At 40.2% G+C, this 16796-nt stretch overlaps 1 protein-coding gene across 1 annotated transcript; it reads left to right on the top strand.

The window, feature by feature from the left end:
* Window positions 1-735: 735 nt before the first annotated feature.
* On the top strand, window positions 736-16347 carry LOC146517593 (E3 ubiquitin-protein ligase pellino homolog 1-like). The gene is made up of 7 exons (XM_085164046.1): window positions 736-964; window positions 7915-8074; window positions 13794-13923; window positions 14238-14339; window positions 14544-14741; window positions 14817-15005; window positions 15349-16347. Exons 2-7 carry the CDS (start codon window positions 7989-7991, stop codon window positions 15925-15927), a joined length of 1284 nt encoding a protein of 427 aa, XP_085020172.1. The 5' UTR covers window positions 736-964; window positions 7915-7988; the 3' UTR covers window positions 15928-16347.
* The last annotated feature ends 449 nt before the right edge of the window (window positions 16348-16796 follow it).

Below are 16796 nucleotides of genomic sequence, written 5' to 3'. Positions count from 1 at the left end.
CCAAAAGTTTACGCAGCAGCCTAAGGTACCAAAACGTATAACTGACACGTCGGCGTTTAAACAGACGTTATTAACATTTTAAATACATATTATCCCAGCTTACTCATTTCCGGCGATTAAGGACCCTGGAATGGACTTGACACGTATTTTGCTCACTACCGACTTCTTGGCTTTAAATATATTATTTCATGCGCAGGAGGTTTTGTGCTTGTGTGCTGTCATCTGTGCTGTGTGGTTTACATTCTTCTTACAGTTACAGTTACATTTCCTGTCTTTCATATATATATTTTAATTGATTGTTACCAAACCATTGCCCTCAGGATTAATAAGTACTCAGATTCTGATTCAGAGTTTGATTTTAATTTAGCTGAATGACCTAATGTGAGGAAACATTTGACTAATTTGAGAGGATGTCTTATTGGGGTAACAGCTGCAGTAAGTCATAAACCTAAAATCATAGTTGTTTGTGCACGGCTACACGCGCAGACCGCAGAGAAAACTGGAAGTACAGGTTTTGTATTTTCATAATAAAACAAGTGTTAATGGTGCAACCATCTCAAATAACCAGGTTCTCTTAATTAACTATGAGTAAACTAAAAACTAAAAGTAGACGTTCAAGTTTATAAGACAAACTACTGGTATTTACTTCAGCTTGAAAACAATTTGGCATTTGAGTAAGTATTGAGTATTTTGGTATTCAAGTAAGTTAAGTTGTTTTACTCTGAAATGTTAACCGGAAATCAGTAGCCTTGATAGCTAAGAGGCGCAGTTGAGTTTGAAAACGTTTAAGCCAGCATTCGCTCAGTGTGGTTTTGTTAGGAACAATATCGATAAAAAGTCGCCGAACTCCTGGTAAACATTTAAGTAACTGTGACATTTTATGGTCTAAAACGGCTAACAGCGTTTGTTCCTGGAACAAAGACATCCGGGACATGAGACTGCTTTAAGACGAACAGTAACTTCGGTGAGTTAATTGTCTAAGGAGTTGATTCTTTTCGTCATTGTTAGCGCCACTAACGCCGCCTTAGTCCTCTGCAGTTAGTGGTGACCTTATGCTAAATAAGTACCTAATGAACTAACACATTCTCTGCTTTTTCTCAAGTTTCACGATCGAAAAATGCTAACTAGCTACGAGTTACGAGTTACCGTAATGACGTTATATAGGGCAACAACAGTATACCCAATCTCTTAAACAATTCAAGATTTAGGTTGAAAGCGCCATAGGTTTAGGTTGATAAGTGTTGTTTTTTTTTTTCACTGACAAAATCCCAAACACAAGTTTTTTTGGGGGGGAAATGTGTGAGTTTTGGGAAACGTAAATCAACTTTTATCGACGCTTTTATGGTCGTATATGGTATTAAATTTCGTAATAAATTACGGTGACACGTCCTTTTCGTAGTAACTTGTAAAGTGGAGTTGATGTCCTGTGTGTATGTGTGTCATAAACGGCTCTGAAGTGTCTGCTGACTCCACTAACATAGCTTCTTTTCTGTGATAGTGTGTCGTACTGATTTGTCCACAATAGAGTGGCCACAAACAGAACTCCAGATATTTAATTAAAATGTACACACAGCATTGCTATATTCTGCAGCTCATTGAATTCAGGATTTGAAGTTATTATTCATATTAGGTAAAAACATATAGTGTGTTTATATTTAGTGTCTTAAACAGGGCTCTGTCCGTGGTGGTACTCCGTCCTGTCCTGTAGCCCAGCTGGCCTTCTTTGTCCTGGCCACACAGACTCATTAGCATTCACCATCCTACCAGAGCATCTGTCTCCACAGACGATGCTTTTGTTCCCCATTTTAATGTTAAAACTTTGCCCTTTTTGTCCAACTGTCCCCTCATATTAAAAGCCTACAGATGTGTCAGCCCCATCTTCAAAGACGAATGTTGATCTAAAGCCTGGAAAGTTTTGAGAGTTGCACCAGAGGATAAACAAAAGTGATGCTTACAGTTTACGTAAATTGAGATATTTCATTGTCAGAATATCACAATTTATAGCTGATTTACATACTTTAACGTTTCTGTGGCTGTTGTTCAAACTGGTATTTACAAACAAAAGGGCAGAAAAATTATGATATTAATCCTGAGGGCGAATCTGTGGGAGAACTGAAATGCTAAAGATGGTAGTTGTCCCAACTTTGTCACCAGAGAGCCAATTAACACCCAGATAATGAAACAGAAAGTCTTTGACTTTTTGCCACTGGAGTGAGGAGATCTCTGAAAATGTTGACTTTTTTTTTGGGCCGGTCCCCACTTAGGTATCTGCAGAACATGCCTGCTCGTGTTCTGCAGGCACATCTGCGGTAGGTGTGTGGAGTGGGAGGTATTTCTTCTTCAGAGGTTATGTGGAATCATCACAGAATGGTATAGGTCTTGTAGCTGGTCTGGTTTGGTAAACATCCAACACCTCCGCCCCCACCCCCCTGTTATTTCTTTAATATTACTGTACAGAGCTTATCCTGTTGTGTCCATCTTTTGCTAACTAACTTGTATAGTACCCACAACTCTTGGCTGACATTTCCTTTGAGCTTTAGATTAGAATAACTTAATCTTTTATTTCAACTCAATAATAGTTACAGATCACAGAGTTTTAGAAATACTGGTTGGATGTTCCAAGTAAGCTCATAATTTTCTAGCATAGCTCATAAATTTAAAATAGATTTCTTTTAAGAGTTTCATCATGTACATGTAAGCCATAGATGGGCTCCAACTCTCATAGCCATGATGGTTCTTTGCACTTTAGGATTGTCTTAATCCTAATAATGGTTTTATCCCATGCTGGCTTTCTGGCTTGGCTAAATAAGTGTGAGCCATCCTGATTGGTATTCCAGTGAATATTCTGCAGTTTTGTGTACTGTAATCACCTTACTTTCACAGTAATGAAACAATATAGTGGTCAGATAGAGGTACCCGTTTGTGTCAGGTGTTATTCTGTTGTCTTTATAGTCGTTTTTTTTCATAGTGGATAAAGAAAAAAAGTGACTAACAGCTCAATGTACAGTGCTGTGGAAAAGTATTTTCCCTGTTTCTGATGTCTTTCTTTTTTATTTTTGGAACATCATTTATTATATGATGCAAAGTAATATTAAACATAGATGGCATGAGAATTACAAATTGCAATTTTTAAATCATGATTTTATTTATTAATGGGGAAAAAGGCTATTTAGACATACCGCCCGATCTGAAAGTGAATTTCCCCCTGAATCTGCTGGTGTGGCACTTTTGACACCAAGAACTGCAAATGTTTGCAAGGGTGTTTCACATCACTGTAGAGGAAGTGTTGTTAGTTCATACCCAGATGAAATGGAATGTTAACTTTCCAAAAAGTTCACCTTTTGCCTCCTCAGTCTACGGGCTATTTTCCGAAAAGCTTTGGTTATCATTAAGACGTTTTTTTGGCAAATGTGACGTTACCCTTTTGTACTTGTACTCTTTTTGTGGATTTTATTTTTTTGTGGCCAGCAGTTCTTTAGATGATGTTTCTTCTTTGACCTCCTGGGATGAGTTGTCAATGAATTTTTTTTAGTGTTTTTGGTAGGCCTGGTACTCCTGGGAAGGTTCCCCACTGTTGGAAGTTTTTGTTTGTGGGAAATGGCTTACACGATGGATCAATGGAGTCTCAAAGATTTAGAAATGGTTGGTAAACCTTTTCTGGCTGGTGGATGTCAGTGACTGAGTTTGTTTCTTTAGACTGTGAGATGTGTTGCGTTTTGAAGTCTTTTTAGTCTACTCCACTTTGTAGGACAGATTCTATTTAAGTGATATCCTGATTTAACAGATCTGGCAGTAATCTGGCCCACGTGTGGCTAGTGAAATTGAGCTTGACTTTCCAAAAAAGTGTATTTAAAAATTAAGAAGGCAGCAGACAATGTAGTTTGCAGTCAGGTATTCAACTGATACCCATCCGCTTAAGTTAACTAATTATGGTACACTAAAAATTTGTACTCTTTTATAAGAGGCTGATGTTGATAACCTAAAGTAACAGCGCTTCCATCAAATGACATCAAGGCTGAATCGTCACCATGCCAGTGGTGAGAAACGGCAGCCCAAACAAGGTCGCGTGAGGAGCCTTGACTCCATTTGAGCTTTGCGTTGTTGAGGCTGATTACAAATTGAGAGATGGGTCACAAAGGTGGGATACAATCAGCTCTGAGTTGCAGTATAAACATAGCATCTATGTCAGAATCTACATTGCTTTTACAAGAGGGAAAAGACGCACACGAGACGCACACGAGAAAGAGGAGTGAAGTCACTTTAGAACTCAACCTTGTTATCTGGTGTCAATTTACAGATAGTGACTGTGTCTCTGCAACCCTGCAGTTCACTGAAATAAACTTTGGCCATTTTTGAGGGCATTGGATAGTCATGGGGACATCGCTTTGTTGTAAATGCACTGAAATCACATTACCTCTTAAGCTTTCCAGTCAGCTGCAAGGAGATCCTACGAGGTTTATCTTTAATTTTAGCCATAGGATGTTTCTAAAATGAAGTCAGAAATTGAAAGCTGTGTGTCTATATAATTCTTATAGCAATGAACTTGGAAACAATGTGTAATGTAAAATAATTATTACAATGTTAGATTTGTTCAGAATAATTTTTATGTTGATAATTTTTCTGCTTCACAACATAATTCTTTTTGCAAGTGCGGCATTTTGAAGAAGTGACATAATTTGATGTACTTACTAGTAGGAAGCAACAGATTAATTCGGTTCATTTAATACATTTTCCTTTTAATGTAAACCTGAGATAGATCCATACAGTAGGACATTTGGTGATAGTATGCAGAAAATCAGTTATTCTAAGTGATTAACCTCATGTGTCCAGACAGGAATGGCCTGTGATGAAGATGATGTGAATCACACGCTATGAACTGAGGCTGCGTCCACACGTACACGGGTATTTTTGAAAACGGAGATTTTCCGTTTTTGTTTTAAAAAATAATCCCGTCCACACGTAAAGGCAGAAATGAAGGGAAACGCTGCTAGGAACATGCAAAGCAACAGGTGGCGATATATTCCTAACCGTGTAGAAATGTTGGCCAATCAGAAGTCTAGAAGCCTCGTGGGGAAATGGTAAACAAAGCTGGGGCATAGAAGCAGAACCGAGTCGTATGTGTCGAGGGACAGTAACTGTGTGTGTATATGTAAGCATTTAAACACTGCAGAGACAACAATTAACAGTAACAGTATTGTAGAAATTCATTTCACCGAAACAAAACGTGGCGCACAGTGTGACGTCAAAAAAGGCGCACACCTTTGACGCTGCGTTTTCTGCGTTTTCTCAGTTTTTCTTGTCCGCACGTAAATGCAAAAACAGAGTTTTCAAAAATATCCACCCTGGCCGGAGTTTTTAGAAATCTCAGTTTTTTATTCAACATTTTTATTCAATATAAAACACAAGTTACGGCTGCATCATTAAATATACTGGTCGGTGGTATCTTCAGTTGACCCTGTCCTTGTCCACAACTGAGATTCAGCCATAGCTAGTGTCAGCCTTCAGCGGTGAAAGATAGGCAGGTGGCGTGCTACACATTCATCATTATCACTATCATTAAAGCTCTAGTTGATAATTAATTGTAGATGTAGAAACGTACAGGTGCATGTGTTTATCCTGGATTAGCAGGTACTGGCCCTGTTGAATGATATTTGCAAATAAGAATCAGTAAATAACACCATTTACGGATGTATATATTTTTTAATGTTTTTGTTTTATTATTATTATTAATAATAATACTTTATTATTTATTTATGCAAAATTGTTTTAGATTATCTTACCTAACAGTATTTAAAGTAGGTTGATTATTAAAATTTGCTTTAGTGAAAATGCATAAGGTAAGTGTTTTGTTTTAAAGTTCATGCATTCTTAAACTGTAAAGTTGAAGAGCATGAGGACACCTGAGTGGGGAACTCAAAAAGCTGCAGAAAACACATGAAAGGCTTCTGGGTGTGAAGTATGTGCTAAAATGAAAGGCTGACGGGAAGCAAGAAATGGCACAGCTTTTCAGTTCACGCTAACACAGAATAGCGCTTATCACCATCAGCATATCTTCATCTAGAAGCGAAATGCCACATCCTAACAGCTTTTAATACATTTTCTGCTAAGTTGCTTTGATACCAGCTTATCTTGATAGTGTCTTGATATACTCCTTGTTTCCCGTCACTTAGCTGTATTGCACTTATCATGCTTTTATCTGTGGTATTAAGAGGAAACATGCCGTAAAGGCTTCAGTTTGTCCTGCCTGGAATAATGATTATGTTGGATCATGTTTGCCAAACCTAACTGTTACTCCTTCTACCTTCTTTCTTCTTGTGCTCTGAGGCCTGATCTGAACTTATTGGCTGTAAACAATTCTGCTTTGTAATGGACTTCTAAATATAAATATTGGTGAACGTTACAGAAATTTTAGTGTTTTGTTCATTAGCTTAAAAGGTCAAGAACAATCTTCTCCACTAAACATTTAGTTAATCATTTTAGTCTATACCACAAATATGTAACCAGTTTCCCCCACAACCAAAAGATCAGGGTTTAACAGCCATTTGTATGCTTTACTGCACAGGTGTCGAACTCCAGGCCCTGAGGGCCGGTATCCTGCAGGTTTTAGATGTGTCCTTGATCCAACACAGCTGATTTAAATGGCTAAATTACCTCCTCAACATGTGTTGAAGTTCTCCAGAAGCCTGGTAATGAACTAATCATTTCATTCAGGTGTGTTGACCCACGGTGATATCTAAAACCTGCAGGACACCGGCCCTCGAGGCCTGGAGTTCGACACCCCTGCTATAAGCTATGGCGTCAGCTACACTACTACTGTATTGTCAACCTTTGTATTGTGGGAAAAATGAAAGCTGAATCTTCTAAAACCTTTAATCTGCACACTCACGTGTATTTTTTACATTCTCCACTCATTCAATATTCGTATTGTTACTTTTATGGAGAAAACTGTCAGGTCAGGTAAAATGTCAAAGAGGAGTTTAATGTAGCAGGATTATACTTATTTTCTCAACACTGAGTTGTTTTTTCCCTGTTCTGAAAAATATGATTATATGAAAACACTGTCATAGCCAGTCGGCTTGCATAGCACAACGTTTACTGGTCCATCAGCTGTGCTGAACGTGTCCTTCTTAGCCTGTTACTATAGCCAACACTCATTGATAGTTTTTTTTCTTGCAATCCTTAAAAGTTGAGTGAAGAAATATTTTTTTAAAAACAGCCCTTTTAAAAAAATGCATTTTTTTTTAAAGCGTTGCTTAAAATGGTATTTTCAGAATATTAGCAATGCCGAACAAAGAGCGGAATAACACCTGAATCTGTGACGGTGATCTGCCACACTTTTTCCATAAGCTGGAATATTAACTCTAGGGATTGCGCTCAAAGAAAAAAAATTGGGGGTCCTTCAGCATACCCACATCTGTGTGACAACCAGTCGAGATCAGTGCAGTATTTGTCATAATTGTGTAACACGCAGACTTAGATGATCATGTGTCCTCTTTGGCCTTTTGACATCAGAGCTGGGATTCTGAATACAGGCTCAGCTTGTTAAGTGTTTTCTGTTCTTCTGTTTTTTGTTTATTTCATAGTACAAAAGAACATAACATCAGTCGTGGCGTGTTTCTAAGTGAGTCAGCCTTCACAGATAAAATGGACCCTGCATTACCCCAACAACACTCAGTAGATTTGAATGGATACATTGTGCTCCACTGATGCTCCCAGTACAAAGACACTGGGTGTATTGTAGCAATGAATAGGATTGTGTTGAAGCCTTTGTGTGTTTATATGAATGCCTAAAGGTTTTTAAAGTGAATATTCAGTGATGTATGTTTTTCATTATTTTTCTTTAAAACCGAATCATGAAAACTTTTGATGATTTTAAATGCAAGAATATAAACCTTGGTCTGATTGTGTCTGCAGGTGGTGGCTGTGTGCCTCTTTCAGTAGAGAATCTCTGATGGTACTCAGCCTGCCTTTTTCAGAAACCTGCACAGATGTTTTCGCTGGGTCAGGAAAACATCTCCACCCACCTTATGTCTACCAAAGGACCTGTCAAATATGGGGAGCTCATCGTTCTGGGGTAAGCGGTTAATTACTGAGTTCACATACATTCATAACATCAAAGCAGAACTTCTTCAGACCATTTTTATTTCTTTAAAATCCTTTTGCTTAAAAAAAAAACTGTTGAATGTGTAGGAAATAAGCAGTTTTTGATCAATGTTGTACCTTCCAGGAAGGAGGGGAAAAAATCCTATTATTTTACCCACAGGCACACATGAAACCTCCTACAGGCAAGAAATCAACGATGGTGAAAACACAAAGTGTTTGGCTTAACAAGAGGAAACCCTTTCTTACATTTTTTTAACAGGGGGATTTAGCTGTAAGGAGGGATTCCATTTGAGTTCTGTTGTCTCAATATCAAACTTAAAAGGCATACAGTAACCAAACATGCATAATAAATATGAATTTCTTCCGCCAGTGGAGATGGTTAATACAGCATGTCCTGACATGGCAGGAATCAACATCTGCGTATTTGCTTTTTGTCAAAGGGAAAAGTGGTTAATGCAGACAGTGTGTACGCACACTCATTCTAAACCCACAGACCACAGAGGCAAACTCGCTCTAAACCCACAGAGTAAAAGCCCTTCAGGTGGAAAGATGGGGTACTGTCATCACCCTGCCAGGCGGGTGGTGTGGGCACCTAAGTTTGTGAATGCGATAACTCGAGATCAAAGCAGCATAGGAGCTTCAAATTGATACCAGAGACACATCTACAAAAAATCTGGGACAAGTTTGAATCTCAGTGACCTCAATCTCAAGGTCAGAGTAAGCTTTCTGAAAATGTTGTGAATATGATAACTTGAGAACGAGGCGATGTAGGTTTTTGAAATTGATTGTTTTTGAAAGTTGTTCTATACAGTGGACGTAGAAAAAGGAGTTGAAAATTCATAACTGATAGGGGACTTTAATATGGTCTAAAACGAAATTTTTTAATAAATGTCACAACCACTCATTTACATGTAAAGGACTCTGGCCAAAGACATCTAATGTTAGCTTAATGTTTTATTTTTAATAGGGTTTAAGCATGAATGTGATTGTCATTAATGACAGTAAATCCTGGAAAAGGAAGACGGGATACATCCTTAATTTTGTTTGCACTTATACAACTTTCTTCAATATTTTATCTATATTTTTATAAATATCATAATCACAAACGTCCGTGATATATCATGATAAACTTTTGAGGCCATCTGAACCATTTCTAGACTGTATCTTATAGATATGTTCCTGGAAACTTGTGTGTTGGGGTGGCTAGTGTTTGGTAAAAGTCTCTTTAAAGTCCCTTTTAATTTCTAAAATGTACGATGTAAACCAAACGATAAAACAGCTGGATATTGCAGACATATTTTTGATGTCATCAAAACCATTTTTGGAGTTTGATAACCGATCCGATCTGGTTGTAACATTCAACTTCTTTAGCTGTAGTATAAAGTACACAATGTTTTGCCATTGTGCTGTTGTTGATCTAAAAGGGCCTGGCAGTCTTTGTTTGTGTGCCTTGAAGTTTATAAGCGTCACTGTTTTAGGTAAGAAATTGACTAAGCTTGGGTAGGTTTAAGCAAGTCTCTTTATTTTAATGTGCCTTGTAGTGTGAGAAATTCAGTTGGGTGCTGCATAACTAAAGCTTAAACCCAGTCCAGTGTGTTGGGAAACTCGACCGCAGCCATTAAATGCTGCCGACTTCCTGACTAAAGGCCATTCACTGTGCACACAAGAGTGAGCCTGCGGTTCAGGGAGGTCGGGTCAGGAACGTGGTGGCTGCTGTGGTTTTAGCCCTTTTGTTTGCTTTTGTATTATTGTGACCACACGTGGAATTAAACAGTCTGGATTGCCCTGAGACTGGCAATTACACTAGTCATAAGATTTAATTAGAAAGATCCACATAGTTTGTGAAAACATGCATTGTCGTGTGGTTCATAGAGTGGAGCCACAGCGGAACTGGGGTGGCTAGTGTTTGTCTAAGAAAAAGGTGGCTGGTACTTGATCTCAAACGCAGGAAGTTTGCATCAACCAGTGAAAGAATGGCTCGTCTCAACTGTTTACTTGACCTGCAGCTAACAGCAGCCTGACTCTGAAGATGACTTTGGTTAAACTGACTCTTGTTTGAGCCCCCATAACATTCAGGATTGTGTTTTCAAATGTTAAACACATCAGGACGACAGCGGTGCTGCCATTGTTTTGTGTTTTTTGTTTTTTGTTAATTTTCAAAACATGATAGTTTGCTTTTAAAAAACGGACACTGATCCTAATGGCTCAGTTGGATAACGTATAAATCTCTTAACCGCAGCGTCCTGTTTTTAATTCTGGACTGAAACCGTAGTTACTTTTTGCTCCCTCCCTCAAAGCTTCCTGTCTGCAGTGAAAGCTGTGGAAGGAATGTTTGGGCAATAGCTCTGTTTGTCTTTTTACCTACACTACAGAGAAACGGCCTCGGTGTGTTTAGCCAACACAAACTAGCAGAGAAAACTGAAAGTGAAGCTGCTAGGGTTGTCAGGCATAAATTTCTCTTAGGTGGTTCCTTGTTGTTGGTGAGGCTGCAACAGTTTGTCTGACCTGGGACCTGCAGGTTTAGCTAACGGCTCTGAGTTTGTTAACCATGAGTTGAGGGACGCTTTGGGTCTTCTTTTCCAAAAAGTGAGTTAACTTCAACTCCAACTCACTTTACTGAGCACTTTCACATTCATATTTAGGTTGAAACAGCAGTTGCGTTACAGATGTATATCAGCTCAGAATAAAAACTATAGTCTTCATCTTTCTAACTCTGTGACTCTGGCTGACCGTCTAAGAGGAGCATTTTTGTCCACAGTTTCCTCGTACTGCAAACCTAACTGTGTGTCACTTTATCAAACGCTGTTTAAATAAAGCTTTAGCCATAGAACACACCAATCAATGAATCAATTGTCATGTTGTAATCGGTCACATGGAAAGATAGCTGTCATCTTGGAGATGATGTGAAGAGTCTGAAATTTAAGACTTAAACTGTATAAAATGTATTTCAAAGAGAGCTTTAATTGCAGCTGCAGAGTCCGTCTTCTGAATATGTCATGTTAAAATGTGTTCATAGATTAAGATTTAGTCAAATTATGTCAAACAATATTTTGTGCGGTAGGGCTGCTCGATTATGGCAAAAATGATAATCACAATTATTTTCACTAAAATTGAGATCCCGATTATTTGACGATATTTATTTAACAATAACAATGTATCGAATAATGACTTTAAAGATTGTCAAAAAATAATATAAAATAGTGTGCAAATACTGATAACAGTGCAAATGTTTGCAATATAAAAAATAAATGAAAAATGTAAACATCTATGTTTAGTGAACTTTGCTACAGTGTCGTAGCTGCACCACAGAGCAACACTGCAAAGTTTACAAACTGTGTCTACTTGATCCACGTCTGACTCCGCGAACCCATAATGTTTCCACACCACTGAAGTTTTTTTACCTCTCTTTTCAACCAACAGCAGTCACTCTCCTCCCCAAATAATTTCTGCTTAGCTTTCCGAGCTTCCCTCGGGTCCTCTTAATCAGCAGTCCCCAACCCCGGGCCTCGGAGCGGTACCGGTCCGTGAGTCGTTTGGTACCGGGCCACGAGAGTTGAGGCTCAGGTGTGAAATGTATAGTTTTCAGGGTTTTTATCGGTTTTCGGTGTTATTTTGTTATCGTTTTTATCGTTTACTCGGTTTTCCTGGGTCTTTTCACGTGTGTTATGAATAAATCTTATTTTTTTCGGTACAGGTACTAGTTTTATTTTGTTGTATTTATCCGCGACACCTTAAAGGCCGGACCATGAAAATATTGTCGGGCATAAACCAGTCCGTGGTGCAAAAAAGGTTGGAGACCGCTGCTTTTAATTGTTGTAACATGTGTTCGAAACGCAGAGAGGTGCGCTCGATTTGCCACACGGAGCAGCGCGAGAGTAAGGCACGAGGGAGGGGCTAATAATCGGCTCAGTCATTTTTAATGATCGTTGAAAGCCCAGATCGTAATCGAGATTAAAATACGATTAATTGAGCAGCCCTATTGTGCGGTATAGTGTCTGAAATTCAGACGCTGAATCTCACATTTTTTCACTTAAAAGTGGGACATGGTGGGCCAATTCAGATCCACCCGAGGGTATCGTAATGTAGAGAGTGGAGTTCACTTGCAAGGCAGGATGGATCCAAAACTGATCACTGATTTAGACCACGTCAGCCCCAGTTCCAGGCAGATTAGACATGGTTACATTGGCGAACATTAAAGCAGAGATTTTAAGAAATTGGAGTAAATGTGTTTTTTTTTGGATTACATTTTTACTGAATACGTCTGTGTAGGTCAGGGGTGTCGGACTCCAGGCCTCGAGGGCCGGTGTCCTGCAGGTTTCAGATCTCACCCTGGGTCAGCACACCTGAATAAAATGATTAGTTCATTACCAGGCCTCTGGAGAACTTCAAGACATGTTCAGGAGGTAATTTAGCCATTTAAATCAGCTGTGTTGGATCAAGGACACATCTAAAACCTGCAGGACACCGTCCCTCGAGGCCTGAAGTTCGACACATGTGGTGTAGGTCTTCAATCATCCTGGTCAAGATGGGGGTTGAGGCGCCTGACAAGGGATTTTTAAAAAACGTGTTATAGGTGGCAGACAGTTGGTGTTGTAAGCCACCTGGTCTGTTCATCTGTCTTCTCAGTCTAAAATGTGAACATCGGTGTCCTCGAAGGACCTTTTATCTAATAGATATGAATGTACAGCTGAGTCTCGTCCTGTCGAGGTGGCGCTTCTATGTTGTGCTGTGTGTTTATGGAGGAGCTGTTTGGTTTCTCCAGTGTAGAGGTCTGAGCACTCCTCACTGCACTACACAGCATACATTACATTGTTTAGTTTGTGTGTGGGAGTCTCATCCGTGGGATGAACCAGTTTTTGTCTGAGGGTGTGGTGGGGTTTGAAGTCATGCTTGGAGAAAATTCTCTGATAAACCTGGGATGGCAATGTTGTTCTGTTTGTCATTCGGTTTCTCCCTAGTTGGTGTCTGACCTTCTTTCCTGTGTATCTTTGACTGATTTAATGAAGGCTCAGTTGGGATAACCATGTTTAAATCTTTAAAGCGTTCTTTAAATCTGTGTTTTCCTAAAAATAAATAATTTTTAAAAAATTATATGGAACTTTTATTGAGACAGTGGCCTAAGTTAATTACAGCTGCTCGTTTCTTCCTTCCTATGATTAGCACTGACACGTTACTGAAGCTCAGCAGGTCGAGCAGGTCCTCTACTACTCTGGAGGTGTGTGGTTTGATCCCTGGTTGCGGCAGTCTGCATACCAGATATCCTTACTAACCCCAAGCTGCTCTTTGATACGTCCAGCAGAGTGTAAATGTTAGAAAGCACTGAAGCATACAAAAAAGTGCTTGTGCAAATGAGTGAACAAGGCATGTTGAATAAAGCACTTCGAGTGCTCAGGTAGAGTTGAAATGTCCTCAGTCTAGTGGATTAAAATGGAGGCACTGCTCTCTCCATTCCCAGGTTGATTCCTAATATTTGGAGCACCACTGACACTTTGTTTCCTTACTCACTGCTTAACTCTAGATGAACATACTCTAAGTTGATTTAAATGCTGAGCTGCCAGGAGATGATTTTCTGATTTGCCAGTGTCTTTGGTTCATTCATTCATAATAATGTATTATTCAAATTAAAATGCCTTTTGAGATGCAGCTGAACATAAAGCAGTTTTGCTCATCGTTATCCTCTGTGTGTTCAGGTGTAATGGGTCTCTACCCTGTGGAGACAAGGGGAGGCGGAAAAGCCGCTTCGCTTTGTGTCGCAGAAATAAGGCCAACGGTGTGAAACCGAGCACTGTCCACATGTCATGCACGCCTCAAGCTGCCAAGGTGAGAGGTCAACACAGATTAAAGTGGCACATTTCTGGTGTGTTCTAATCTAAATATGACCGAGTGTGAGGAAACTACAATGAATATGGAACGCGTATTTAACTCTGGTCTGCAGGTTAAATATGATGCTGTAAATGGAACATGCCCTTAATAGGATTTAACTAAAACATCTTGAATTTGTTACCAGTTTCAAAATACTCTTCCTGACATGCTTCCTCCATCAGTATTAACATCCCCGCGATTGCTGTAGAAGAAACTCTCTCGTGTCTTAAACACACTAACAGAGCTTCTTCTTTCATGTTTGTTTTGTTAAGGCCGTCAGCAACAAGGAGCAGCACAGTATTTCATACACACTGTCTCGCGCACAGACAGTGGTGGTGGAGTACACTCATGACAGCAACACAGACATGTTCCAGGTGTGTAGTTTGAAAAGCATACACCCTACATGGATATTAAACCTTGTGATTTTCAGTATTATCTGAACACTGGATGAATGACATTGTTACGTGTCAGTTTTCTTTATTAAAGTGGTGTCTACCACAAAATCTGTTCTGTAGGTAGCTTAATGAACACCACTGAAAACAAGCAAGACATGAGCACTTGTTTCTGTGTAATTACAGATTGGCCGTTCTACAGAGAGTCCCATTGACTTTGTGGTTACGGATACTGTGCCTGGAGGTCAGAACCAAGCTGACAGTCAGACACTTCAGAGCACCATCTCCCGCTTTGCCTGCCGCATCATCTGCCAAAGAAACCCACCTTACTCTGCACGGATTTACGCCGCAGGCTTTGACACGTCTAAAAACATCTTCCTCGGGGTAGAACGCACAAACTGCTCGTGATGACATTTCTTCAGTTTGAATGTGCTAAACATACATTTGACCTCTTCATAGGAGAAGGCAGCCAAGTGGAGAATGCAGGACGGGCAGATGGACGCACTGACGACAAACGGAGTTCTCGTGATGCATCCTCGCCACGGCTTCTGCCAGGACTCCAAACCTGGTCAATGGAGGGAAATCTCAGTTTGTGGGAATGTTTTTACACTGCGGGAGACCAGATCAGCTCAGCAGAGGGGGAATATGGTGAGCGACTCCTGTTTTCTCTCACACACCACACACACACACACAGTTGTGTTTTCATATTCTCGTGGGGACATCTAATTGATATGCTTTCCCTAGCTGCTGACACTGTAACCCTGACACTAAAACCACATTTTGAGACTCAAAAATGTCTTCAAACACGTGGGGGGGGGGTGGGGGGGGTGGGGGGGGGGGTGGGAGAGAAGAATTTGTCCCCATAAGGGCCATTGGTCCCCACAAGTATAGTAAACTTATAATCTTTGGTCCCCACAAAGACATGCAAACCTGTTACAGACATGCGCAAGGCCCAGGTCATTAATCCCAGGTCATTTATCCCCCCTCCAAGGTGGAATCTGAGTCCAACGAGCTGGTGGATGGGTCTCTTATCGACCTGTGTGGTGCCACTCTGCTGTGGCGCACGGCCGAAGGACTGTCCCTCACTCCCACAGTCAAACACCTGGAGGCCCTGCGGCAGGAGCTGAATGCCGGGCGGCCACAGTGTCCCGTGGGCTTCAACACACTGGCCTTCCCCAGCCTGCGTCGCAAGGACGTCCTGGATGAGAAGCAGCCATGGGCATACCTGCGCTGCGGCCATGTACATGGCTACCATGGCTGGGGAGGGCGCTGCGATCCTGAGGTCGAAGCGGAGTGTCAGGAGCGGGAGTGCCCCATGTGCCGTGCGAGGGGCCCTTATGTGCCACTGTGGCTTGGCTGCGAGCCGGGGTTCTACGTAGATGCGGAGTCCCCTACCCACGCCTTTGTCCCCTGTGGCCATGTTTGTTCAGAAAAAACAACTGTGTACTGGAGCCAGATCCCGCTGCCACATGGCACACATGCCTTCCATGCCGCCTGCCCGTTCTGCATCCAGCCGCTGAGCAGGGAGACCGGCTGTGTCAAACTGATCTTCCAAAGCCCGCTGGATTAGGAACGACTCTTGACTCTTTATCTGAAGCCTTAATCAACAAAAGAGGGATGCAACTATTTACAGTTTGGGAATTTTCATAACTTAATTTAACTTAATTTAGTGTTGTGTTTTGTTTTTTTTTAAAGTGCATTTATTGGGTTGATTCTTACCTTTTATACGGTTTTATGGTTCAGGCACCAAAAAGGTGAAGGTTCTTCCCCAGATACAGCTGTCTGGAAAAGCTGTGATGATCTTTAACTTACTTACACTTAATTTATTCTTTTACCTTTTTAATGCAATTGTGTCCTATGAGTCAGTGCAACATTTCCCTGCATCTCATACTGCATTAATGAGCTGATAACAAGATCGAGTTAAGAGTTGTGTGCAGATGTTGGTCTGGAAACTTATTCAGGGGAAACACTGGATTTTAGATTTTTTTTTTTTAAATATTTTTTTCTTACTTGGAGTGTAAGAATAAATTTAGATTTTTTTTTTTTTGGGGGGGGGGGGGGGGGGGGGGGGGGATTGTTTTTTAAACTCCAAAATCAAGTGACCTTTTTTTTTTTTAATGCAAACTCTGAACCCAAGCTAGCAAAACTGTATCTGGGAAACTTTTTAAGCTGCTCTCCTGTGACTTGAAACATCTATAAGTTTATACATTTTTCAACTAAAGAGATGAATGACTTCAAATCAGCGATCATTGTTTTAACAAAATATTTTTACAAGCAATAAATATAGACTTACTTACAGACCTGGGTCTGTAAGGAAATGGTTATATTTATACTATTTATAAGGAAATAGTTATATTTCCTTACAGACCCAGGTAGCTCAGCAGCTCTGTATTCAGCATTTGTCCAATATCTTGAGGCCAAACGTGTCACTTTAAATTC

The sequence above is a fragment of the Neolamprologus multifasciatus genome, chromosome 6 (assembly GCF_963576455.1).
Source record: "Neolamprologus multifasciatus chromosome 6, fNeoMul1.2, whole genome shotgun sequence".
Taxonomy (NCBI): Eukaryota; Metazoa; Chordata; class Actinopteri; order Cichliformes; family Cichlidae; genus Neolamprologus; species Neolamprologus multifasciatus.
Note: the sequence above shows the minus strand (reverse complement) of the source record. Positions and strands in the feature narration are given on the sequence as shown.

What these genes read in the sequence shown, in the direction of transcription:
- LOC146517593 (XM_085164046.1), top strand. Translation starts at nt 7,989, where the DNA reads ATGTTTTCGCTGGGTCAGGAAAACATCTCCACCCACCTTATGTCTACC. An exon ending in CTAAAAACATCTTCCTCGGG is followed by an intron (nt 14,742 to 14,816) that starts GTAGAACGCACA and finishes ACCTCTTCATAG; the next exon opens with GAGAAGGCAGCCAAGTGGAG. An exon ending in CTCAGCAGAGGGGGAATATG is followed by an intron (nt 15,006 to 15,348) that starts GTGAGCGACTCC and finishes CCCCCCTCCAAG; the next exon opens with GTGGAATCTGAGTCCAACGA.